The 24739-nt window shown below is 42.8% G+C and overlaps 3 protein-coding genes across 10 annotated transcripts in view; 1 reads left to right on the forward strand and 2 right to left on the reverse strand.

The window, feature by feature from the left end:
- Positions 1-1157: 1157 nt before the first annotated feature.
- si:ch211-140m22.7 (uncharacterized protein LOC570370 homolog) lies at positions 1158-12080 on the reverse strand. Of its 6 annotated transcripts, XM_064327786.1 has the most exons (9): positions 11934-12073; positions 11793-11835; positions 11211-11277; positions 10190-10292; positions 5134-5792; positions 4428-5037; positions 2714-2777; positions 2094-2218; positions 1158-1288 (listed from the first exon to the last, which is right to left on the reverse strand). In XM_064327786.1, exons 3-9 carry the CDS (start codon positions 11253-11255, stop codon positions 1257-1259), a joined length of 1638 nt encoding a protein of 545 aa, XP_064183856.1. In that variant the 5' UTR covers positions 11256-11277; positions 11793-11835; positions 11934-12073; the 3' UTR covers positions 1158-1256. The 6 variants fall into 6 exon arrangements, with proteins under 6 accessions (XP_064183856.1, XP_064183851.1, XP_064183850.1 ...); XM_064327781.1 differs by having other exon boundaries at positions 4428-5792; positions 11974-12080; XM_064327780.1 differs by having other exon boundaries at positions 4428-5792; positions 11934-12074.
- Positions 12081-12366: 286 nt separating this feature from the next.
- On the forward strand, positions 12367-18338 carry wdr4 (WD repeat domain 4). Of its 2 annotated transcripts, none has more exons than XM_064327790.1 (11): positions 12367-12525; positions 12710-12772; positions 13011-13157; positions 13256-13412; positions 13793-13905; positions 14579-14639; positions 15329-15433; positions 16432-16496; positions 16961-17147; positions 17476-17545; positions 17899-18338. In XM_064327790.1, exons 1-11 carry the CDS (start codon positions 12443-12445, stop codon positions 18108-18110), a joined length of 1263 nt encoding a protein of 420 aa, XP_064183860.1. In that variant the 5' UTR covers positions 12367-12442; the 3' UTR covers positions 18111-18338. The 2 variants fall into 2 exon arrangements, with proteins under 2 accessions (XP_064183860.1, XP_064183859.1); XM_064327789.1 differs by having other exon boundaries at positions 12391-12549.
- pde9aa (phosphodiesterase 9aa) overlaps positions 18207-24739 on the reverse strand; it is a 40552-nt gene continuing 34019 nt past the window's right edge. For both annotated transcript variants that reach the window (XM_064327787.1, XM_064327788.1), the window contains exons 16-19: positions 23671-23799; positions 20926-21021; positions 19818-19879; positions 18207-18892 (exon numbers count right to left, since the gene is read on the reverse strand). In XM_064327787.1, the coding sequence (XP_064183857.1) occupies positions 19829-19879; positions 20926-21021; positions 23671-23799 (276 nt within the window). In that variant the 3' untranslated portion in view covers positions 18207-18892; positions 19818-19828. The remainder of the gene's footprint in view (positions 18893-19817; positions 19880-20925; positions 21022-23670; positions 23800-24739) is intronic.

Genomic DNA, 24739 nt, shown 5'->3' on the forward strand with positions numbered 1-24739 from the left:
TATCACTGACCCTTCCACCACCATCCACTATTCTATTAAATAACAATGTTCTTTCATTGACAAATTTGCCACACACCATCATTACCTGTTCAACAGTCTCTGGGTACCATACACATCTCACACAACCCATCTACGTCTCCCCATCAGCCACGAAGAATTCAAGTGCCCCAGCCTTATCCTGGCCATTAATACAGCCTCTTTCTTATTTTTCCCTTAACCTTTGTCCAAACTGAGTTTTGTAGTGTATATAGCCATCTGCCATTGTTCCTGCCACTTTACCATAACTAATTTTTTTTGCCTCCCCTCTTCCTAGTGGAACCTTAATATAAATTAATTCCTTCTTTAATGCCTTTTTTCAATTTGTCTGCTACTTTTCATTTCTCCAAACACCCACATGTTGTGGCACCCAACATAGCTGGACTGCAATGCCCATTCTATGAAGTCTAAAAAGTAACATGGATTTCTAGTAGCACAGCTCTCCTGTCCAGTTTTTCAGAGCATATACTGTGCAGTGTTGACGAGTCTAAACACATAACCACTCTTTCCAGAGGCACCTGAAAGCATACCCCACCCAAGAGTACGCCTTATCAAACGAATCTGTGGACTGAACAATCCAGAATTTGCACTTCCACACAGCCACATGGCTATCAGATTTATTTGCTCATATTGATGTGGCACAATTTCATACAACTTCATTTGTTTTTTGTTTTTCTGTTGACATTGGTTCTAAAAACATCCAAACTGTGTCACGAGGGGAAATCTTGGTAATATTTTGTTTGGGGTACTGTGACCAGTGAAAAACATGTATTTTCATGTACTCCAGAGACAATGGTGTTAAAATTACACAAGGGATTTCTTGTGCTTCTTACTGCTGAAGGCACAGGTCAGTTTTCACTGCACAGGTATGTTTTCAAACTCAAAATTTTGGAACATTGAATTTAATTCTATTTAATTCTTTGCCTGAGCTGACCATCATTCTTCAAAGCAGATGTTTATTATATGCAGAGCATTTGAACAGCCACAATTCCATCCAACTGTCACTCCATCACTAAATCCAGGTTATTCCTGTCCCAGATATGCTTCCCCACTGCTTACTCAGTAACTTCATAATGTAAAGATCACACAGAGTGTTCACAGACAAGAGATGGAGACATGGCCACTGTACCCCCAAATTCCATTTTATTAGACATGATTCGCTGAACCACTACTGACATGGGAAAAAACGGAGACGCCATAAACATTGACATTGACGATCTTCACTTAGGGGCCACTTCATCCAATTTGGGCTCTGAAAAACAAAATAAAATCAAAGGCACATTAACTGCCAATCACACACATTGCCAGCTCAAAGATCTGTGACATCATGATCCTGGGGCGTAGCAACAGAGAGAACATGAATCTCACACACAAGGAATCCGTCTACATACATTCCACCAAATACATGCAAAGACACACCCCAGCAAATATTTAGGTTTTTTTGGCTCAAATGTGATGTTGGTGGCATTAAACCAACAAAGTACAAACACATATTGCTTAGAATAAACCTTCTCAGTTTTTTTTATAGTGGGTAAAAGGCAATTGAAGCAGAAATTAATGAGGGATGCTAGGACAGCGGCTTGTTAAGTTGCAACTCTTCAGAGTGGACTGGACCTTCTCCCCCAGGGGAAGAAATGCCCATATTTAGACACATGAACAGCCAACAGCTCTCAACTGCTGCTTCGGAAAATACAGTTGTATGCAGACGTATCGGCTCTTCTGGACAAAAGTGCATGCTGCAATGATTCTCTAAGTGAACAGCACCTGACTCAACCTACACAGGTTACACAACTTCTTTCAGGAAATTCTTATGTTGGTTACCATCGGCATGCAGTAGTTTAAAAATAAACTGAAGTGAACATGACATGTGCAAAAAATTTGGGCACCCTGTTAGTTACCACGGTTAGTATGATCGCCTTTGTCAGATTTGTAACAGCTTACAAATATAAAAGGTTACCATGGGAATTTCAATTGCGATAGACTTATGGTCCAATATTGAGCTTTTGGGTCACACTCGTAGCGGACTCTGCCCTGCTGGTGTCTGCCCAACCACTCACCAGGGAACTTGAACTCTGGGAACTTGGTGAGGTCACCGCCACCATACAGCCGCTGAAGTTTGGTCATCTCCTCAGACAAATTCTTTTGATACTCGGCGCCTGCATCAACCAGACCGCCAGAAGATCTGTGGAGAAGGAGATTGACTGTAAGCTCCGACGGCCAAAAACAAAATTGATGTGATGTCCATTTGTACAGTGATTTTCTATACAGCCCTCCCACATGATTTACATTTCAACAATCTGTTCAGTATTCACAAGGGCATAACAGATGTGTCAAATAGGCAGAAAGGGGGGGGGGGACCAAAAAAAAAAAAAATCACAGGAGTGACATTCACTTAGTGTTATATAAAGATTGTAGACAAAAGCAAGGTTAGGAAAACAGGGGAGGGGGGCGGGGGGCCCTGATCAAAGCAATATGATTTAGCACTTCCTCACTTCCAGCAGAGAAGTTAAATGAAGTGGATGGGGCAGGGCTGGGGTGAGCACACAAAGCGAGAGTTAGTGCTGGTGAACAAGTGAGGTGGAGTGAGTGTGAGCGAGCGTGGCCGTGTATGTGTGCAAGGCTGTGTATGTTTTGTTGAGTGTGTGACAAAGAGAAGGGAAATGGCTATCAGACCCACTTGCTCTTGGCTGCATACTCTCTGATCTTATCCAGGAAGAGCTTCTGTACTGGATCCAGGTGAGCTGAGTGCCAGAAAAAAAACAATTACCCTCTGTTCATACAGGTTCACCGCGACGCAGTGTTGGGGCGCTTCAAAATTCTCCCTTGCACGTTTGAGTAAATAAAAAAATAAAAAATAAATGACTCCATTTGCTAAACCCTAATTCACAAAACAAGACATGGGTCAAGAACAGTGTATATTCAGGGTACAAGACAAGAGGACTTGGTGAGCAGAGTACAAAGATCATAGTGCAGTGAATCTTCATGCTTTTCTACACACTGTACAAAGAACACTCATTAAAGTGTTCAGCTCAAGGCACAGGAGAGCACTGAGCTTCGGATTTGGTGTTTTACCAAAATAAACAATTACCATTACACAACCACCATTTAACCGTATATTCCAAATCAGTCCTGGCCCCCTGCCCCCTGATGACCTCTGCATTACATAGGTGTAAATCTCAAACCTACTAAATGCATCAGTCACCCAAGGGGGAAAAAGGCAGCCCCTGACATTTTGGTAGTCATCAGACCACATACACAAAGACTTCCAGCACCACTGTAAAGTGTAGGTGACTGACTTCATGCGACTCCCAGGTGAGGGGAGGGGATGCAGAAGGAAGAGAGTGAGTAGTGAGTAGTGAAAGAGAAAGAGCTAATGCCGTCGTTGAAGGACTCCTCCATAGATTAGTCACTCCCAGCAGCGGATCCTTTCTACTGGGCCAGCAGGTGGGTAAGCGGTTTCCCAGGGGGAAACATCCACCAGAGCTGCAGGCTTGACAGTAAATTTAGCATTAACCATTAACTCATGGGATGTCATGTTACCTTTCCACACGCAGTTACACAGAATCACGGTACCAAAAATCGTAACTTAAAATAACTTTCTGGGCAACATTTTTATTTTTCAAAATCACTGGGAGTGATCTTTTGCGATCTGTGAAGATCCCAAAGTGAATGAGCATCCTATATTATATCAGTGGCAGTTTAAAAAATAAATAGGAAAAATAAAAAAGGCAGGTTAATGATAGTTTAGAACTGAAGAAAAAGCAGTGGGCAAAAAAATAATAATTTTAATCCAAGGACTTGGAAAAGGCTTGCAATATTCTCAACAATGTACCCTGATTTTTGGAGGTCAGACAAGGCAAAAGGAAGGAAGAAACCAAAAACCATACACAAAAGGAAATGAAAACCCTGCGGCTACCAGAGCAGGTGGAGGTGATGGATGTGAAAAACCATGGCAGAGAAGAGTCAGTGGAAAGCCAAGCAGGCATGCAGTCAGGCAAATGCATACTATGGGAGGGGGACAACAGTGTTGCCACGGTACACATGGATGCAGGGAATCATGCTGTGTCATGATCCAGCAATGCAACATGAGCTAGTCAGTTACACAAAAGTTTATACAGGTCTCAAGTGCTATGGAATGTGTGCGTGTGCATGTGGCTTGAGTCTACAGGACTAGATACAGTGGGTGGTGGGCTCTAAGCAGGGACATTAACAGCTACAGAAAATGTGTTATGCAAAAAATAAGCAATGGGCACAATAACAATAAAGAATTTTGTAATCTGCAAAACTAACACTCAAAAGAAGGAATGTCACAGGGAATGGAAACATGACTTCCTGTGGGTAGTGGGGCCCCACAGAGGAAAGATAAGGGGTATAGGGGGTGTGGTGTGTACCCTCAGGCGACTCCACAGCTTCAGCAGGAACCTCTGTAGGAAGCTCCTCTCCTGCAGCTTCAGCTACTACAGGAGCTGCATCAACCAGCTCTTCGGAGCTCACGGAAGCTGCTGCCGCTACGGCTTCAGCAGCAGCAGCAGCTTCTGTTACTTCTGCAGCGGGCTCAGCTTCTGCAGGAGCGGCTTCAGCTGCTACTTCTGCAGCAACTTCTGGGGCTGCTACAGTATCTACGGAAGGTTCGAGCACAACCTCTTGGGCGGCTTCCGCGGCAACATCAGGGGCGGCTTCCGCGGCAACTTCAGGGGCGGCTTCCGCGGCAACTTCAGGGGCGGCTTCCGCGGCAACCTCAGGGGCGGCTTCCGCGACAACCTCAGGGGCGGCTTCCGCGACAACCTCAGGGGCGGCTTCCGCGACAACCTCAGGGGCGGCTTCCGCGACAACCTCAGGGGCGGCTTCCGCGACAACCTCAGGGGCGGCTTCCGCGACAACCTCAGGGGCGGCTTCCGTGACAACCTCAGGGGCGGCTTCTGCGACAACTTCAGGGGCGGCTTCCGCGACAACCTCAGGGGCGGCTTCCGCGACAATCTCAGGGGCGGCTTCCGCGACAACCTCAGGGGCGGCTTCCGCAACAACCTCAGGGGCGGCTTCCGTGACAACCTCAGGGGCGGCTTCCGCGACAACCTCAGGGGCGGCTTCCGCAGCAACCTCAGGGGCGGCTTCCGCGACAACCTCAGGGGCGGCTTCCACGGCAACCTCAGGGGCGGCTTCCACGGCAACCTCAGGGGCGGCTTCCGCGGCAACCTCAGGGGTTATTTCTTTAACAGTTTCTGGGGCTGCTTCAGAGGCAACTTCTGCAGCAAATTCTGGGGCTGCAGCAACAATTTCTGGAGCAGCTTCAGGGGCAACTTCTGTGGCAGAAACTTCTGGGGCTGTTGCAGCAACTTCTGGAGCAGCTTCAGGGACAACAACTTCCGGGGCTGCTGTTGCAACTTCTGGGGTAGCTTCAGAGATAACTTCTGCAACAACTTCAGGGGCAACTTCCGCAACTACTCCTGCGGTAACTTCTGGGGCTGCCTCAGCTGGGGCGGCTTCAGCAATCGATACAGCGGGATCGGCAATGGTCGGAGCGGTGTCGACTACTGGGGCAGCCGTATCAGCGGTCAGGATGGCCTCTGCTACGGCAGGAGCTTCAGTGGCAACAGCAGCCGGTTCAGCAGCTGGCGGAGAGGGTTCAATGGCGGCAGAGCCAGCTACAGCTGCGGCTGCCACTTTGGCGCCTGCTGACTGGTCCTTGGGAAACTCCACATACTTCTGGTGTTGGGCGAGCTTTTCTATATCAAAGAAGGTTTTGACCTTGGCCTTTTCTAGGACGGAGGGGAAGGAGAGGGGCAAGCAGACGAGATTCAATTTAAATCACGCAATTTCATTCAAAATGATTAAAATCGTGTTTGAGCGGTTCGTCCCCAAAACTGGCAACTATCAACAGCACAAGACAGACAACTCACCTACTGGCAGAGGCACAAAATGGCTCCATCAAGAGCCGTGGAGTTGAATTTCAGCAGAACCTAGGGGCTACCTTCACTTGAATGCAAAGTGCTTTTCCCATTAACAAGAAAACATGACACTGCAAAAGGTACTGTTCCAAAATGGTCGAGTTTGTGCATATATCTTAGCAATTACAGCAATCAAAGTAAATTGTAGCATAACTCAAATGTGAAATTTCCCTTTATTCAGATCAAAGTGCCTTTAACAAAAGCTCAGTGGTTAAAACAGACCCTAGGCAAACACAAATCAGTCCAAAGTTTGCGCACGCCAGAGTTCTGGATACACCTTGTGCAGGCTTGAAAATTCATCTTAAACCATAATCAGCATTTCAGCCTTAACAAGAAAAACATTTTGACAGTGGCCATGGAATTTACTGTCATTCCAATTTTTTAATGTCAATATATTGGCCGAAACTCCAAACTATCTCACAAGGTAAACAGAGAATGATACCAAAAATATCAACATGGCATTACAAAAAGCTTATTTTAGTACATTAACAGTAGACAGCTCATCACTACCAGGCCCACAGCAGCAGTCACAGTCTGCCCTACAGAAGTCTACAGAGGCTGCTGCTCCTTCAACAGTAACTAACACGTTAATCATTAAACAAAACCTTGAACATAAATCTGGTCACAGAAACGTTCAAACAACTACCTGATCAACTGGCTTTGTTTCGGTTACACTGGACTGACAACAAAAAGTCAGCTATGGCTTTGACTTTCATCAATAAGTGAACGAGCAGCTCATTTTTAAAAGCTAAATATCTGTATTTTGAGGAGTAATAAAACAAAGCATGCTCAATATACTAAAGTAAATTGGTTTATGTGGAAGTTCTCAATGGAAGAGGTCTGCATCTACAGACATTCTTGCAATTGAGCATTCAACCACAGATCTGCTAAAAAGCAAATGTTCTCATGCAATTTATTTTAGAAAATTCTGTGTATCTGTATAAAAAAGCAACATATATTTGGCAACACAGGCCTGCATTAACTTCCAACAAAACAAATCAGCTGATGCTATTTGGACAAATTTGTCTTGCTGTAGCCTACATTTCAACCATATTAACTTCCTTGTATTTTGTACAATCTTCATCTCCCCTACTTGTATACCTTTAATACATCCATTATCTACACCTGTCTGCACAGCTATCAACCCACATCACACTTGGCAAGATACTTTGTAAACTTTAAATGTCATGCATTCCCAACTAGCCAGTCAGAAGGCGTGAAAACTGAAGAGGCAGTTAAACATCACCAAGCACCTCACTGATCATTTATTTTTGACCCTTATTAGCTAGCAGGCGCGGGACCCATCACTGGCAGAGTCATCCGAGTATCAATCATGCTTGCTTTGGACTGTAAAAGCAACAAATTAGTCAAACTGAATCTTAGTGTTTTAATGTGCTACTGTACAGCTTGACCCATCTAACTAAAATACACTTCAGGCTACAGAAAATGTTTTCTGTCCAACACATTATAGTGCACACTAAAGTTCATGACACCTGTAAAATACCATCAAATAAACAATGTCATTATGAGCTTTGCCCTTCTAGTTTGACAACAAACGTGTCTGATGTTATGCTTCAAAAAAAACATTTTCTTAGGATTGAGCACCTTTCTTTTAATCTACAAGATTTACCCTTCCACCTATGTAGCTATTAAACCTTAACTGCACAGTAGCTCAATTTACAGGCTGTGTTGAAAGAGTTCACAATTAGCTAATTTTGCATTATATAAAAAGCTCAAATCATATATTACTATAACCACAAAAAAGGTCTTTAGCACTGACAACTTTGTTTTACGATAAATGGTAGCCAAACTGAGCTGTAGACAGGCTTGGAGCAATAAAAACTGGTGTTTTAAAGTCCATCGACAGTTACAAATCCACAACCAGAACATCCACTATAAATTAGTGTAGCAGTTCGGCTGATGATTTGCACTGAAGCATTTTGCATACTTTGAACAAGTTGATAAACGGAATGAGTGGCAAACCCGATTCATTTTAATTGCAACTTCACAAAGGATTTTCAAAGATATTAACAGAAAAATGCCAGTGTTATCATTTTAACAAAAAAAAAAACATTCCAAAACTGTTTTTGCTTTAACATGCAATTATCATTAATACAAAGTTTTATAACAGTTGGACAGATGACGTTTCTCCCACCTCAAGAAACCTGAACTGTTCTTCATGTAAAATATCATTGCATCCATAAACAAACAAATGTGCACTGCTTGCAATGCAATGAGTGGAATGACTGTACAAATAGTATTATCAGAACAGACACAATACATACTCTTATAAATAATGGGTTATATAATCTGTGTGGGGGGAAAAACCTTTTTTTATAAATTCCAAAACTGTTGCATTTCAAAAAGATGGCTACCAATTTCCATTCAGGCACAAATCAGTGTACATTGATGGATGGACTGATTCCAGTGGCAGACAAACATTTTCTGGAAGCAACCTTGGGGAAATGCTGTGCTTAAAAAGGCATTAACATTATGGATCTTCTGCAGATGTGGAGGATAAGTCTGAGTCTCTTTGGGATAAAATTTTCCTTCCTTTTCCCCCCCTCCATGAACCACTAGGATAGTCACTGTACTTGGTCTGGGGTGGTTGTCTGGGGTTGGGACAATTTCAAGGCCATCACAGCATGTTTTTTTAGCCCTAGAAGTCCATGAACTGCATCTCCATTGGTGAATCGCCCGTCTTCTGTGGTGGCACAGGTTTAATAAGGTGGTGCAATCAGCTGGAGCAATGAAGAGTTAAGTAGGTGAATGACATCATTGAAGAACCATCATGTTGATCCATGCCTCAAGTTCACAGGTCATCAAAGCCACATTCCAGGTTTCAGAAACACATTCCCCTGTTTTCTGAAGTAAGCCATTAGCTACCCTCGTCTTTGCAGATGCTGAACTTTTATCTTCAGGATGGGATGGGCATTTTATTAATATCATTACTTGTGGGGAGTAATGGTGATGGGTTTGGGCATCTTGCTTTCAGTGAAGGAGACAGCCTGATCAGGCACAGGAACTGGTGTGGTGGTGTAGCCTTGAAAACGTTTGAGATGCTGCACACGAGATTGGCTTATTGCTTGCAGTCATGCATTTTGCTTGTGGCAGCACACTTTCAGTAATGTCTTCCACACCTCTCAGGTCTTCAGTTTTTGTCTGGATCTGTGCATGGCAAGGTATCCATTGTGTCCCTTTCCTAAAATAGTTATTCCTTACATTCATAATTCATACAAAATATACATTAAATTTACTATGCCTGCTTCAGCGTGTTCCAACATTTTCATCCATATTCAACAATTGTGGAAACTGGTAGCAAAGAACCCTGGACACATGAATGGTGAGAACACTGTGGGCTTTCCCCGTCACTGTCTTCTTACGCCAGAGACATCCTGAATGCGGCCATCTGTCTTCAGACTCTAAACTCACCCATCAAGCAGTCTTGGGAGGCAGGGAAGGGTTTATAGTTTCTAAATAATCTACTATTTCTCGTCAGTCTAAAAGCACTTATATTCTTCTCCCAGTGGAAGCTTTGCTCTGGGTTTCAACCCTCTGATCACTACGTAGACCTTGGGATGGTGAAGCAATTTCCTTTCTTCAGCACAGTCTCTCATGTTCTTGCACACTTTTGTGTTCCAAACTTCTTTTCTTCTGGATCAGATGCATTAATTCAATTTCCGATAAGACTAAAACAGCATGTGGGGGCAGTTTTGCTTAACTGGTCTCACTGTGATTTTCTGTCTTCGTATCGTCTGGACTTCAGGCTTTATGAGTTTGCTTTAGGGCCACGTGTCAAACGTTCCATGGGGGAAGCGAAACCATATCTTCTCTGTACGTTTGAGGTCACTTGAAGGGAGCTGCCCAACAGCTGATTGGTGGAAATCTCCGAGACAAGGGTTTAGAGCCACCCGCAGATTTGTTCTTGACATTAGCAAAGAAAAACCTGAAAATGTACTTAAGGAAATGTGCGAACATGTGTAAACATAAAATAAACATTGCACCTTTACAGTCTTTTTTCATTAGTTTTTTCCCCCACACAAGTAACCCAATGCACCTGCATTACTACTTGTACAATCAACCACTGAGAATGCACTCGTCTTTATAATATAAACCTATAATAAAAAGAGCAAATTTGTAAAAATAAATAAATAAATAAAATGCAATAGATGTCAATAGAAAAAAAAACTATTAAGTCTGCAACTTACTTATTCCTGTCTTTTTGTCAGGTTTCTTTGGCCCTCCAGACTTGGTGCAGAGTGTGGCAGCAGGCGCTCTTCTCAAAGTGCCCAAGGTCTCCAACTGCAGACACTGAACGGGGACAAAGTTCCGCCACGAAAAATTCATACTATAAAATTCGCATTCATATCGTTAACAATATTAGCAATAAAACTAAATTGGGCTCATTTTTGTGATGGTAAAAATTGCGGAAATCCTATTTGGTTAAACTACCTCAATCAAAATACTTTGCATTCAACCTTAAAATTAATATTTTACTTTTTCTACCGACAACTTCTAAGGGAAGTCACGCGGGAGCACTCCAGATCGATAACCACAATCAACAATCAAAATTACAGATAGAAAAGTATGCCAAATGGATGCACGCACTGATAACAAATAGCACAGTTGGAATCAATTTTAATAGAAATAACGTTAGTTCTGTGATGGGAAAATCCACGTTACCAAAAATTGAGTAGCTTTTGTTACAGTGAAATTGCAGTTAAGGTTGAAAATTCAAACCTGATCAACCCGACAATTTATATGAAGCAAAAGATACAGATTTAAAGAGCATTTATATTAACGTTAAGTGTGGTTCATGTGCAAGCCGCGTGCAGTCGAAAAGTACGATATCTGAATTTAGCTTGGCAACCAAGTAGGCCAGTCGAAGCCCTACTTTAGCCAGCTAGCTGAGAATATGTATTTATTACGCATACTCAACCATGCTGGTAAGTGCTACTGCTATCACTAGTAGCAAGCTAACCCAATTAAATCATTTAAACCATTGGCATTATTCATAGTGTAAGAGGTGTCACTACATTAACGCAGTTGGCCTGCTAGCTATGATAGCTATCTAGGTATCGAAGTTCCTGCCTCGCGCGATAACTAACAAGCCGCATAACCAGACCACTGATTGACATGTTACACATTCATACATCACATTATCGTAAAACAGCAAATATCAATTTCAACACAAATATTATGAGGATAACATAAATGACATTACATTACCTTGAGAGACCCAGCTCGACCTAAGCGAAGAAAGGAGGCCGCCATCTTTACGCTGTGAAAGTGATCCCTACGGAAACACGGACTTAAATTCTTCGGTCCGAAGAGTTCATTGAAGTTCAGTCAATGAATGGAGCATGTACGGTTCAAATATGGTAACCATTTAATATCTTTAAAAAAAACAATTAACTCGTTGAGATAAATTGCATGACTACTGAAAACAGTATTACGCAACTAAATCTACTCTTAACAGTTAAACAAGTTTAATAAAGAGTGTAGTAATGTCCGCTACCATTCTAACAACAAAAAGCAAATAACATACAACAATTCTATAAATTCTTCCTATTCAAACAAAATGTCATTTTAAGCATATTATTCCACAAATATTCAATGCCAAAAGAATATGTCGCATACTTTTATTGCATCGCTAGAATCAGGTGTTTACGATATAGTTGAAAAGACCAAAGGCAACCCACTTGTAAACTGAAATTTTCACTTGTTCCCTACAAACTGTCTCTCCACCATGATAATGTTCAGGGACAAGCTGACATTGGAAGAAGTAATTAGGCTACTGCGCAAAGTTACCCCTTCGGCGAGATTCAGTCGCTCCTCGTCTGTTGATTCACAGCTGTGGGGTAAAAATAGTAGTTAAAATATTACCTGCCGAGGCCGAACACATTTCCAAATGTATCAATAAAATGTGAAAGAAAAAAAAACATATATTACAATTAATAATATCACCAATGCTCCGTCCACTACTACTAACCGGGCCGTTGATGCACGACAGGTTATGTAATGCTAACGTCGTCCCTCACTCCTTACGGAGACACGCCCCCCTCCCTGAAGTCGCTCACTTGTAGAACCCAGCCGACCAGGAGTTCAGTGCTGCCGCACCGCTGACTTTTTATTTATCTTTACTTTAAATAAAAAATCATTCCACTGTACAAGTACGCTAATTTTCGTTTGGGCATCTAATGAATAAGTGAGAAAATATGTCAACGGACATATGTCAAATATGTCACAATATATGTTAATGGTTCTGTGGTCAGACTTTGTTCAGCAGGGATTCTACTTCTTTTTTATTTTAATATGTCTAGAAACATATTTACAATTCAACCTTGTTAACAGGAATTTAACTTATACTCAGCAGTGTTATTTGAATGACGTATTAAGTATGCGACCGGATCTAGATTCTCCCCACGTGAAATCAGTGCGGCAGCAGAACAGCAGGGACTATGGCGTCTCTGGCAGCCCATGGGGAGAATTTGGCGGTGTGCTGTGGCAAAAATCTCATTGCCATTCACAACAAACAGGACCGGTTTGTATTGACGACGCTTTCGATGTTGATTTACTTATCCCTGAACATTTGTATCCGTCTAACATTTCCAGTAGACTCTTAAAAGTATAGTGATGACACTGGTTTCAAGATTATATTTTTGGTCATGTTAATATGATGGCAATTGACTTTCCCCCCCAATTCCATATATATATTTTTAAATTAGAGAGCCATTTGTATTCGACTGCAGTAAGGCGGAGCAGAAACCCAAGGAGAGCGATAATAAAAGGTAGCTATAATTCCAACTTGTTTCACCTTTGCTGTCTACTGTTTGAGGGGTGATGGTGTGCGGTTAACTGAAAATACGTGGTATAGTCTACTTGTACTTTGTCCATCTAGCTATGACTTGTTCCTGGCACCATATGTTATCCTAAATATATATATATACTAATTTGGCATTCATTGACTGTCAAATCAAGCTGGTAAACGGACTAGCTATGTGGTTTTGCTTTTTTCCTCTCCCAAAGTGAGGACGGGGGTTCGGAGGAGAAAGGTAGCGACCGAATCCTAGCGTTTGCCTTCTCCACATCCGGCAGCCTCCTCGCGCTCACAGATGACAACAAGCGTCTCGTACTCTTCCGAACACATCCTTCCTGGGAGTGCGTCAGTACCAGGTACTGTATTCACCATAGAGCACTATGGCGTGCATTTTTGAATGGCCCTTGTATTAACGAAAACGGCTTGGTATAACTGTATGCTTCTCACCCTGAAGGTGGGTGGTGAGGAGGTGCACGTCCTTGCAGTTTACTTGGGCTGAAGACCAGGTGCTTGTGGCAGACAAGTCTGGCGATGTCTATTCTTTCTCCGTGTCCGAGCCAGAGAAGCCAGGCGAACTGAAACTGGGGCATCTGTCCATGCTGCTGGGTGTTGTAAGAACCGTTTTTTAAAATCAAAAACGCCCGCCCATATTGCACTCCACAAATTATGCATGACACATTTCAACAATATGTAAAAATCAATTCCATTAATTTATATCATACTTTAGCAGAACTTCTCAGTGATTTGAACATCTTGTATCTCACAGGATACACTCTGCATTGCTTACAGTGTAACACTCACACTTATACAGGGTGATGTCTCCTTTTGTAGAGCCTCAGGTCTCACGATCAAGGGCACTGACCGTGTTATTCCACAGATTGTGGTGTAGGGTGTCCGAGTGCCACTGGTTAATGCCAGTCTTTAAGGTGAATTTCACTTACACAGCTCCAAGTGCACTGGCAGGCTCCTCAGACTTCTCTGTCCACTGCAGGCCGTGAGCCCTGATGACAGATATGTCATCACTGCTGACCGTGACGAGAAGATTCGCGTCAGCCTTTTGAGTTTGCCCCACAACATCCAGTCCTTCTGCTTGGGCCATTGCGAGTAAGTGCCCCCCCCCTAAAATAAACATAATTTGGTATGGTCTCTCTGCAAAATGGTGTCACCTGTTTCATAATTTAACAATCAAGACTCATCTATATGCAAATGGTGATTTGAAGTGATGTCATTGACATATAGCTCCTCTTCAAATCATTTCAGTACACAGATTCAGGTATTTCCATGAATCTTTGCTTTTGCTTGCTTTGAAACTGAATTGTACTCTTTTCCAAAGATGCATGCATTTGGAATGTTTAATTGTCAATTTAAGGGAAATCAATCTTTCTGTGCGAAGAATACAGAGTCAGCCATCAGTTTAGTCTACAGAAATGTCTGTGCTAATGCTAACAAATGTATTGTTTTGACAGAAAAGATATTTTGCCCTACTCTCAAGTATATGTAGTTTTGTATGGGTGCCATCCCTCATGGAGTATGAAATAAGAAAAGGACACACGCACTTCAGGACAGATGCAGAAGATGCAAAATGTATACACACAGTATAAAGAATAGATATAAGGAATATTACATAGAGAATTGTACTGGAGTAAGAAAGCATTCCAGAGGATATAAATACTGTACATATAAAAAAAGGTTTCTTTTTTGTTCAGAGAAAAGAAAATTGGCACTAACTACATGCTGCCCCCTCCCCTCCTGATGGCTCCTCTCTCTTTGTCTGTAGGTTTGTCAGCTGCCTGTCCATCACTCTGGCACATCCACAATGGCTGCTCTCTGGGTCTGGGGTATGAACCTTGGGAACCAATGGGGAATAACTATGGCTCTGTGTATTTATGGAGCCCACAGTTTTAACCAGCCATTTACAAGAATGAACCCTGGTGCTGTGGTGCGTGTCGCAGTTTAAAAACAGCTTGTAAATTAGATGTTGCAGATTGAAATTCAAGGTGGCTGTAAATATCAAGTATTATTAGGTAAAATTGAAATTAGTGTGAGCTATTCAGGTCATTGAGATGAGAGTATCTGCTGATAAAATATAAATATATGTGGGACAGTGAGGCACAAATAGCTTCAATAAATTTCAAACTGTAAGAAGGTATACTGTGCGATTGTGGGAAAGCAATGCAGGAATGGGCAATGTTCTTTTGACAGCAAATAGTGAAGTTGTACATGAAATAAACTTGATATGAAATCTGAGTGTAGTAGACTGTGTGCCCCTTTAAACAATAAGGAAATCAGCTTGCAGTTCGCCTGATGTTTGACTTTTATAGACTTTGACTTTTATAGTCTTTTTGCCGGTTAACTCTGAATCTCTAGTGATGCTGCAGCTGGTTGAGGAACGACTTTAGGCTGGTCTGCCGTAGAACAGGCGAAAGGGCTTAGGCAGTCACAGATTGCTGCCCCTGCTTCGATGACTCCAGTGAGATAGTGCCGCTTGACCCTGGAATGACCCTCATGTTGTTGTGGTTACGGGCAGGATGGGACAGTGAAGCTGTGGGAGTACGAGTCGGGGCGGCGCCTGCAGAGCTTGGACCTGAAGGAGCCGAGAGCATCCCAGCCCTCCGACGGTGACACTGACAAGGTGACTGTCACTCACACTCATTACGCCACAAAGAGAGACCACACTTTTGCTCACAGATGCACACATGGTGAGACCACACTGTCACTCACAGTCCCACACATGGTGAGACTACACTGTCACTCCCAGACCCACGCTTGGTGAGACCACACTGTCGCTCCCAGACCCACGCTTGGTGAGACCACGCTGTCGCTCACAGACCCACACTTGGTGAGACCACACTGTCGCTCACATAGACATGGACAAGGAGAAACTACACTGTCACTCACAGACTCACCTCACACATAGTGAGACCATGCTGTTACAGTCCCAGACATTGTAAGACCACACTGTTGCTCACATCAACATACACATGGACAAGGAGTGGCTATGTCACTCACAGACTCCGAAATGGTGAGACCACATTGTCTTTCACTCACATAGACATTGGCAAGGAGAGACCACACTTGTTCATAGACCAAACCAGGTGATAGTATGTTGTAAATCATATAGACTGTATTGAGGAAGGACCACGTCGGTTGGAGACCTGCAGAAGCCGGTATCTGCCTGTCACAGGTCCACACAAGGCTACAGAGATTGATGAATGTGTCTGTCAGTCACTGGCTTTGATTCAATGTACAATTGTTGCTTTCATAAACCCAAAATTAAATGGAAATAGCACTTTCCCACCATAGACACAGAGAACAGATTTAGACATGCCAAAAACTCACGAAGCTGAGTAAGGAAAATACTAACACGGTATTTAATTGAGTTAAACGTAAGGTTGAGCAATGATGGGTCCAGGGCAGTGACACAGTTCTGGGGTGCGAGTTGGTTTTCAATGTGTTCTAAAATGACAGCAGTAGCCCATTTAGCACCTTCACTGTGTTCTGTGTGCTGATTTCTCTGGATTGATTGAATGGAAAGGGTCACTGGATGATTGAGAACCACCAATGTTGCTGTGAACCTCACGCCTCCAATGCTCTCCTCTTTGTCTATTCTCTCTCTCCTTCCATCTCCAGAGGGCAGCCGTGAGCAGGATTGCGGTTTCTCCAGACGGTCGTCACGTGGCGGTGCTGTGTGAGAGGTCAGTGTTCCCTCCGCCTTTTTCCCCCCGCCTCAAGAAATCCATCAGCACCTACCTCACCTCTCCATGGGGTTACAGGCAGCAGGGTCAGGCTGACCCCCTGGGCAGCCCCAATGTTTAGACACGGGGGTAATATTTCTAATGGTAAACATCAAGGTTATGAAGGTTATGATGAGTGATTTACCAAACCACACACACACACACAGTAGCGAGATTGTGGTCTCAGTACAGTTGTGCCTTGGGGTGGGGGTGGGGGTGGGGGGTAACTATCACTATAGCTCATAATGGAAAAGGTTAGTATATGAATAGGTGAACTGTGATGCTAGGTCAGCACTGCTACTCTTGAGCGTTTTGTGAAAATGGGTCGTTGAGTGATTAAAAATTAGTATTTATTTTTTTTTAGCTGAATGATTTTTAAAAACAGAGTGGGGTATAGTGGAGCTGTAATGTTGCTGTGATTTCAGTGTACTCGCAGTGCAGCTGTTCCGGCTGGAGAAGGCTCCGGAAGGCCAGCTCACGCCTGGGGAGAGGCTGGCCCTCTCTCATTGCGTCTGGGACCTGACCTTTGATCCTTCAGGCCGGCTGTGGGTCCTACAGGAAAGCAAAGAGACCCCCATTATACTGTACTCATACACACAGGACTGCTGGAAGGTATATGTACAGTATATTTCGCGCACTCAAACATGCGCACACACAATCACGCTAACATTCATAAGCGGCACTCAGGCATACACTCACATGGACAGCACACACATACACACACATCAACGTGCATGCGCACACGCACACACACACACACACTTCAATGCTCGCACTAATCACAAACTCTGACTCCCACACACGTACGAATGCATAGGCACGTGCATTCACATGTACACCCACATGCATATGTGTACCTATCCTGCATTTTAAATGTTGTTATTATAGTAACATAACAGTATCTGCCTCTCCCTTCCCTCTCTCTCCTGCTTTCTCTCAGTGTTGTGCAGAGGATCCTGGCTTGAAGAGAGTTTTGGAGGTTTTGCGCTCCCACTGGGACAGGTTTCAAGGTTGGTAGTTCCTGCTCCTGCAATGGCTTCCAATGTGGCGAGCAGGGACGGTTCACTGGCAGGGAAAACATCACAGCTGTATGGAATGGGACTGGACAGAACGTGCTGCTTCTAGCTCTTTACCCACAATCTAATGGATGCATTTCAGCCATGTGTTCTTTTCCTAGAGTGGATTGTGTTCCTCTGCTTCAACTTTATTGGTTGAATAGAGCAGTGCCATGTAAAATCATTGTGGGAATAACACAGTTCATAGTTCAGACCTCATTTTGCTAGTGTGTATTTGTGTGAGACCCTCTGTGTGAGAGTGTCTTTGTCTCATTGATTTAGTGTGTGTGTGCATCCCTTTTTAACAGACTCTGTAGGTGTGGAGAGCTGTTTCAAGCACTTGTACAAGGTGAACTTTGACAACATGGCTACCTACCTGCAGAGGAAGCAGGAGAGGATCCAGAAACTTCAACAGAAGAAAGCCAAGAAGAGGGCAGGACAGCCCCCACAATCCAATGGGGCCAGCAAAAAGAAGAAAGCCAAGAAGAGGGGTGGGGCTAGGCCAGTGGTTTCCAGCTGAGATTTTTTTTTTTGGAGGGGGGGACTTGTAAATCTGGGGTGCTGTTTACCGAACATAACTGAATCTTAAAGGGATTAAAGAACAAGAAAAGAACTGTTTTCTTTTTGCCTCCAAAACCCTGAAGGTTCATGAGTTGTTTAATTATGATTTGGATTTATGAATATGGGTTTGTGTTTATGTAGTTTTTAGTTGGATCCTTTTTATTGTAATAAACATTTTCTTCTCTGACTTTTTCTTTTTTTTGGGGGGGGGGTGGACAGCAAAAGGCAATACTTTTTTGGTAGGAGGTGGAGGACAGTATATTTGTGGCGGGGATGTTAAGAATACTGAGCAACCATATATCAGCTGCTGAGTGGGGACATAAGATTAACACTCAAGTGGATTGAATTGAAATAAGAATGGACTGCACATTGTAGCACACAGTAATTGACTGGAACTAAAAAATAAGTTCAAAGGCTATACCTCTGGCAACTACCATGCACCTCTTGAAAGATAGTCAAAGGAGTGCCCTCCAACAGAATACATGACAGGTGCTTATTATGGTAAACTTCTTATTTATTTGTAGCAAAGAACAAAAAGTGACTAAAAATCTGTACATCCTGTATAAAATGATACTTTAAAAATGAAGAAAACGAACAAACAAAAAGGCCCAAATGATAAAAGCAGACTGTTGTTGAGTGAAGTTCTTTGTGCTGTACAATTTCAGGTTCCCTGATCATGGTTTTCAGATTGTCGTTCAGCATGTCTGGGTCCGTCCCCTCCCCCTGCCGGTGTCTCCACCCCTGTCACACACAAGCGTGTGTTCACTCACGCCCCATATCCTCCCAACCAGCACACATTACTGACAACTATACAGAAACACTGAGGCATGACATGTCACCTTGGTCACATTCACATGATGGCCACTGACGCCCGGTTCTTTTTTTAGGCACTGCTTTTGTGCGCCACTCTTACTCCCTCCCTGTGCACAGATGTGGTGCTAACTGTGCTCTTAGCTGAGATAATTTATACACAAAAGACTGAGCGCTCAAAAACAGCGGGTGATCCCCCACTCAAACTGTAGTAGCATCCCTCCATCATGCTGGGGACATGACTGCTTATTTACAAAATCTGGCCAGAGGGCAGTTTGAGGAAGTGTGACCACTACTCTGTGTCTCGTAGTTCGCTTGAATTGCCACCTTTACTTTATATTCGTCTGCCGAGTGAGATCAGTCTTTTTTGGTCGGCTCATTTGTCACTCTTGAAGTGCATTCTTTTCTTCAGGGTTACAGTGGAGAGGTGTAAGCTTGTTAACTTCACACACTAAAAAATAAATGATATTACACACAAAAGCGGGGGGTCTACAATCCTGGTACTCGCACACCACAGAGTTGATTTTAATTGTCACCTAAAAATCAACGTTTCAAGAAACGATTCAAGAAACTACTTGCTATAAATGATCTATCAAGCACTGTGTAACAGCAAAAGTCTAAAGCCCAGTGGCTCACCAGGACCAGGATTGTAGGCCCCTGTCTTTGAATGTAATATGATTTGTATTTTACTTGGTGTGTACGATTAACAGTCTTGCATGCCAGGAGGCAATAACAGGGCTCTCAAGTTCAGTATTTGGTTAAAGCACTCATGTTCACTGATGTACCACATGGCTCAGAATCAATCCCTGTCCCTACCATGGTATAAATGTGAAATAAATGTTTGAGATACACCAACCTCTAATGCCATTACTTCTTCTTCCCCCCCACGGTTAAATTCTCATTTTTCTTTTTCTGCACCTGAAGTATGGAGAAATGAAATGCTAGGAATGTAATTACAAACACACACACATACACACACACACACTCACAGACACACATACAGAGTAGGGCTGTCACTTTTTTTGATAAACAAACTTAGAATCTCAGGAAAATGAAATATTTTAAATATGTAATTAAGGGTTCAAACTTGTACTCCCCTTGCCTAGGTGGAACAAGGAGCCCAGTTGCTCTCTGAGGTCACCTGTGTTGCACTTATGGTAGCGCTCAATATTAAACCGACCGATAAACAAGCCATGTTATTATTTTGTCTGGTGGGCTAGGTAGCTTATCAATAAGGTTCATGTATGGGTCATGCTATCCGCGTAGCCTAGGCCATCCATTCCAAATGGAGGAGCCAAGAAAAATTGTAACTCCACTGCACCTCAGGAAAGTGCCATTTAGAAATATTATTGGTTCCCTGTCATTGGAGACAAAACAATAATCAAGGAGAAAGTTGTCTGCAAGCTATGCAAGCTATAACTGCCCTATGAATCCTCCAAAGGCTGACATTTTTCCCCCTCCAAAGGAGATTGGTCAGTTCCGTTTAGTGTAAGAAAGCCATGCCATTGTTTTGAATTAATGATGGACTCATGCGTTGTTTATCTTTCGTTTGAGCAATGGTTGATCTACCGAGTCATTTCATTGATGGCATCATCAGCATTGTTTTGATCTTCCCTGGTTTTATTTAGTTTAAACTTCAAGAGAATATTGTCTTCATTTCTTAGTTATAGCACAGCATGTTTAAACTATTTTGCTACAGGTTTAATGGGAAATTAAAACTGGCCCATAATAATTTCACATTTAGGCAAAGTTTTATTGAAATTTTGAGAGTAGGAAAATCTAACAAATTGTAACAGATTCCCCTTATTTATGAGATTTGTTTGTGAACTCAATTTTTGGAAAAAGTGACAGCCCTAATACACGACACATGCACACACATACACACATGCACAGACACACACGCTTATGCATGTTCTCTCATCACACATCCACACACGCACACACAGGCATGCACACACGATGACCTCATTCATGGCGTCGTCAATCTGTTTCAGCTCCTCGTAGCGGTCCCGAGACTCCCTCAGGGGCTGCACCATCACCTCCTCAATCTGGGGGAACAGCTGAGGGAAAGGGGCACAGACAGGTCATAAATTATGCACCATTATGTCTCCAAGCGGCATACGACAAAAGTGACATCTTTTCCCCTTCATTGTCATGGATATGTTTTTTTTTTGTTACTCCGCTTCATTATTTGAGTTTTGACTGGTTTTGATAAACATAAAGGGGATAGACAAAATGTCGGAATAAATAATAAAGTGCTGCAAGTACAATGTAGGGCTAGAGCATATTTTCCTTGTTTTTCCCTTATTTGGGGAATGTGACTGACAGACCACCTTCTTTTTTCCATTCACACCATTTTTTAAAAAGCAAATGTAGATAAAAAATTTCTTCCTCTTCTATTACTCAATAATTTCACCAGATGCCGCCACATTTCCACAAATGTCGGCCACGCCTAAACATCAGCAGTTTAGCGTCTTGATACCATAGAAACAACAGAGCCCTCCCTGCAGCCCTTAGCTGAAGTATTTACATAACGTAGTGCGATACCTTCATTTTTGTCGCATGACAGTTGTTGAAAGGGTCAGCGACAAACTACAAACCAGTCTTTAATCATCATCCTCATCATCGTCACTGTGACCATCATCGTTATCCTCACTGTCAACATTGTTATTCATTCACTGAGGTTACTCGCTCATTCAAACTCAAAGCAATTGACAACAGTGTAGTGCTGTAGTGTAGTACCACAACAGCCTGAGGAAATGTGCATACATGAGTGTGTGTGTGTGTGTGTGTGGGCGCGTGCCAATCTAATCTATCTAGCCAACCAAGGGCCGGCAGTGTTCCATCGTATTAAAAAGTAAACGGAAGAATTTGTGGGTGGCCAGAATTTTCCGGCTGGATATCTTAATTGACATTTGTATGACTGGGTAATATCTCTAAAGAGGTTCTCCGACATCACGATGGGCTAAAGTGGAATGCAGAAAACATTTTTCAAATGTTAGAGGCCGGCACCAAGACCTATTATACCCGTTTTTTCTGCCAAATTATATTATTTCAGAAAAACAGCATGGATTAAAGATTTTCATTATAAAGTAGGCATACAAACACATTTACAGTGAAAAAGGTGATCTTGGGTGTAATTAAGCTTTAAAAATGTACTCATTGCTTTTAAAGCACTTCATGGTGCGGTCCCTAGCTGTATCTCTGAGTTACTATTGTGCCAACGTGCAGTCTGAGATCCTCAGGTAGGGCCTTCTTGCCTGTTACGAAGTCCTGCCTAAAGTCTAATGGTGACTGGGCTCTTTCTGTTAGGGCCCCTGTGCTTTGGAACAGCCCACCTGAGGAAATCAGGCTTTGAAACTCCTCATTCAAATGACTTCTTAAAACAGACTTTCATTGAAGGCATTCCTTTAGTCTTTGACTAATTCATTTTCTATTCTTGTTTAATGCTACTTTTCAAATTTTATTTCTCTTTTAATATTTATTTCTATTTTCTTTTCTTTCTATTAGTCTTATGGGTAATAGTAGAATAGTCTTATGTCATTATTATAATTTTATTTCTGTGTAAAGCACTTGTAACTCTGTTTTGAAAAGTGCTATATAAACAAAGATTATTATAACATTATTATTACTTCACGGGTGTCCACTCCCATTCACAGAAGTGACAGCAAAGGACAATGCAAAGAGATTCACCCATTATACTGTGATCAGGACGCTGTAAGAGCATGCTGACGTGTGGCAGTGTGGGAGGCACTCCTTTGCAGATGACACGTCCAGTCGTGCCTTTCAAAAAGTCGCTGGCAGGCAACAGGAGACGACCTGCACCAGCCGTGCTCGAAGGAGCCGCGAGCGTGGTTCTGAGCGCGCTCACTTTCGCACCTGCTCCTGCCCCCCGTGTCGTGACAGACTGATCCACACTACAGTCCTGCTTCACTCGTTTGGCTCTGTTGTACATGTAATCACGAAGCACTTCTCTTCATTGGAATGTAAATGAGCAGCAGTCTACTTCACGTTCAATGGATCAGCACTGACTACAATCAAAAACTGAAATGAGCTTGATTATGATCACAGCTGTTCAAAATTAGGTAGTGAAGAGAGGGAAAAATTGGCATGATAGAGAAAGAGAGAAAAAGAAAGAGAGAGGAAAGGAAGGAAAGTAGGGAGAGAGAGAGTAGAAAAGCAGGGGAGACAGATACCGTTATGTTTCTGTGCTCACACTCACAATGCATGATGTAAATGTGCATTTCTGTGTGTTTGCTTCTCAATGTGTATGTGGCAGATCATGAGTGCAGTGTGTGTGAGACAGAGATTGACCTCTGACAGTACCTTGCAACCTTACAAACACTAGTAATTACAGTCAATAACAACAAAAGGAAAACAGCCGGAAAAACACACGCATTTAGCCTTAAACAGATTGCACACTGTGGCTGAGTGCTTGACCACAGTGACTGTTAATAAATATTGGCAAGGTATAAACTCAGAGACCAGTTGACACACGCAGACCTGGAATATCGTGGTCAATGATCACATAGTGAAGCAGAGGAAGGGCTTCCAATGTAAATTAGAAAAACGTTTCAAGTGTTTTTCTCGTTTTGACCAAGAAGATTTGTACATTGCTGACCTGTCTAATTACATGAAAACCATATACTATTACATCAGCACCATTTACCATTACATCGGCAATGCGTCATTACCGCTTCCTGTCTCACCTTCATGACAGTCTCAAACATGGGGATGAGGACGAACTTGATGAAGCCGATCTGGGCGGTGGGTTTGGTGACTTTCTCTCTGTCCATGAAAGGGGCAACTGGGAGCCCCTCTAACTTCTCCCTGTCGCTCTGGACAGATGGAATAGAGCAAAGAAGAAGAGTCAGCCCAGCATGAATAGATGAGCTGCTGGATTGATGTATATGTACACAATTTATATAACTTATACACATGTTATAGAGAAGTACAAGATACCACTGAGGAGGACAGAGACCTTAAAGAGTTAAAGATAGTTTAGATAGCTTCGCTGAGATTTGATGAGTTTTCTAGATATCTGCTGCAGCTTACACTGAGGTGGGGCATAGTGTCAACATTGTTAAAATGTTGAAACTGCACCCCAGAATACTGAGGTGCTTTGGTTGAGACTTTGCGCAGATATACACAGTTGGTGTACTTTGGTAGAAATAGTAGTTTTCCATGAAACCGTGCATGAATTAAGCTCTGTGGATGTTTGTGAGTGACTGTGGCATTGTATTTGGAAAGACACGTTGCTGCTGTGGTTTTTTTTCAAGCCACAAACTTTGAAGCCACAAAAACCTTGTCCCTTTGAGGTCCACTGTATCAGGGTGATATCTAGAAAACTTGAGGGTAAGCGGAAACATAGCTTAATTACATTTTTGGATGAACTGCCCCTTGAATGCATAGGCAAGGAACAGGTGAGTCTCCCCATGGGTGAGACATGAGTGTAAGGAACTTGAGAGATGCAAGTGAGGTACTGCCCAAGTGAGAGGCAGGTGATTTATGACTAATTTGACAGACATTTAAGTAGCTGGTTGTAAAAAGTGAGTTACTGCACATGTGAGAGGTGGGCATGTTACTGTGCAGGTGAGAGACAGGTATGTTACTGCTCAGATACGAGGCAGGTATGTTACCGCACAGGTGTGGGGCAGGTATGCTACAGTGCAGGTGTGAGGTAAGTATGTTACTGCACATGTGATAGGCAGGTGTACTGCGCAGGTGAGAGAAAGTACGTTACTGTACAAGTGAGACACGGGTGAGGTGAGAGGGAGG

The sequence above is a fragment of the Anguilla rostrata genome, chromosome 3, assembly GCF_018555375.3.
Source record: "Anguilla rostrata isolate EN2019 chromosome 3, ASM1855537v3, whole genome shotgun sequence".
Classification (NCBI taxonomy): domain Eukaryota; kingdom Metazoa; phylum Chordata; class Actinopteri; order Anguilliformes; family Anguillidae; genus Anguilla; species Anguilla rostrata.

Excerpts from the sequence above, each read along its gene's own strand:
- wdr4 (XM_064327789.1), top strand. The coding sequence starts at position 12,443 with ATGGCGTCTCTGGCAGCCCATGGGGAGAATTTGGCGGTGTGCTGTGGC. Across the intron at positions 13,158-13,255 it reads TGGGAGTGCGTCAGTACCAG|GTGGGTGGTGAGGAGGTGCA; the intron begins GTACTGTATTCA and ends CTCACCCTGAAG. Across the intron at positions 13,906-14,578 it reads TTCTGCTTGGGCCATTGCGA|GTTTGTCAGCTGCCTGTCCA; the intron begins GTAAGTGCCCCC and ends CTTTGTCTGTAG.
- si:ch211-140m22.7 (XM_064327781.1), bottom strand. The coding sequence starts at position 11,255 with ATGGCGGCCTCCTTTCTTCGCTTAGGTCGAGCTGGGTCTCTCAAG. Across the intron at positions 10,293-11,210 it reads GTCGAGCTGGGTCTCTCAAG|TGTCTGCAGTTGGAGACCTT; the intron begins GTAATGTAATGT and ends GTCCCCGTTCAG. Across the intron at positions 2,219-2,713 it reads GAGTATGCAGCCAAGAGCAA|ATCTTCTGGCGGTCTGGTTG; the intron begins GTGGGTCTGATA and ends CCTTCTCCACAG.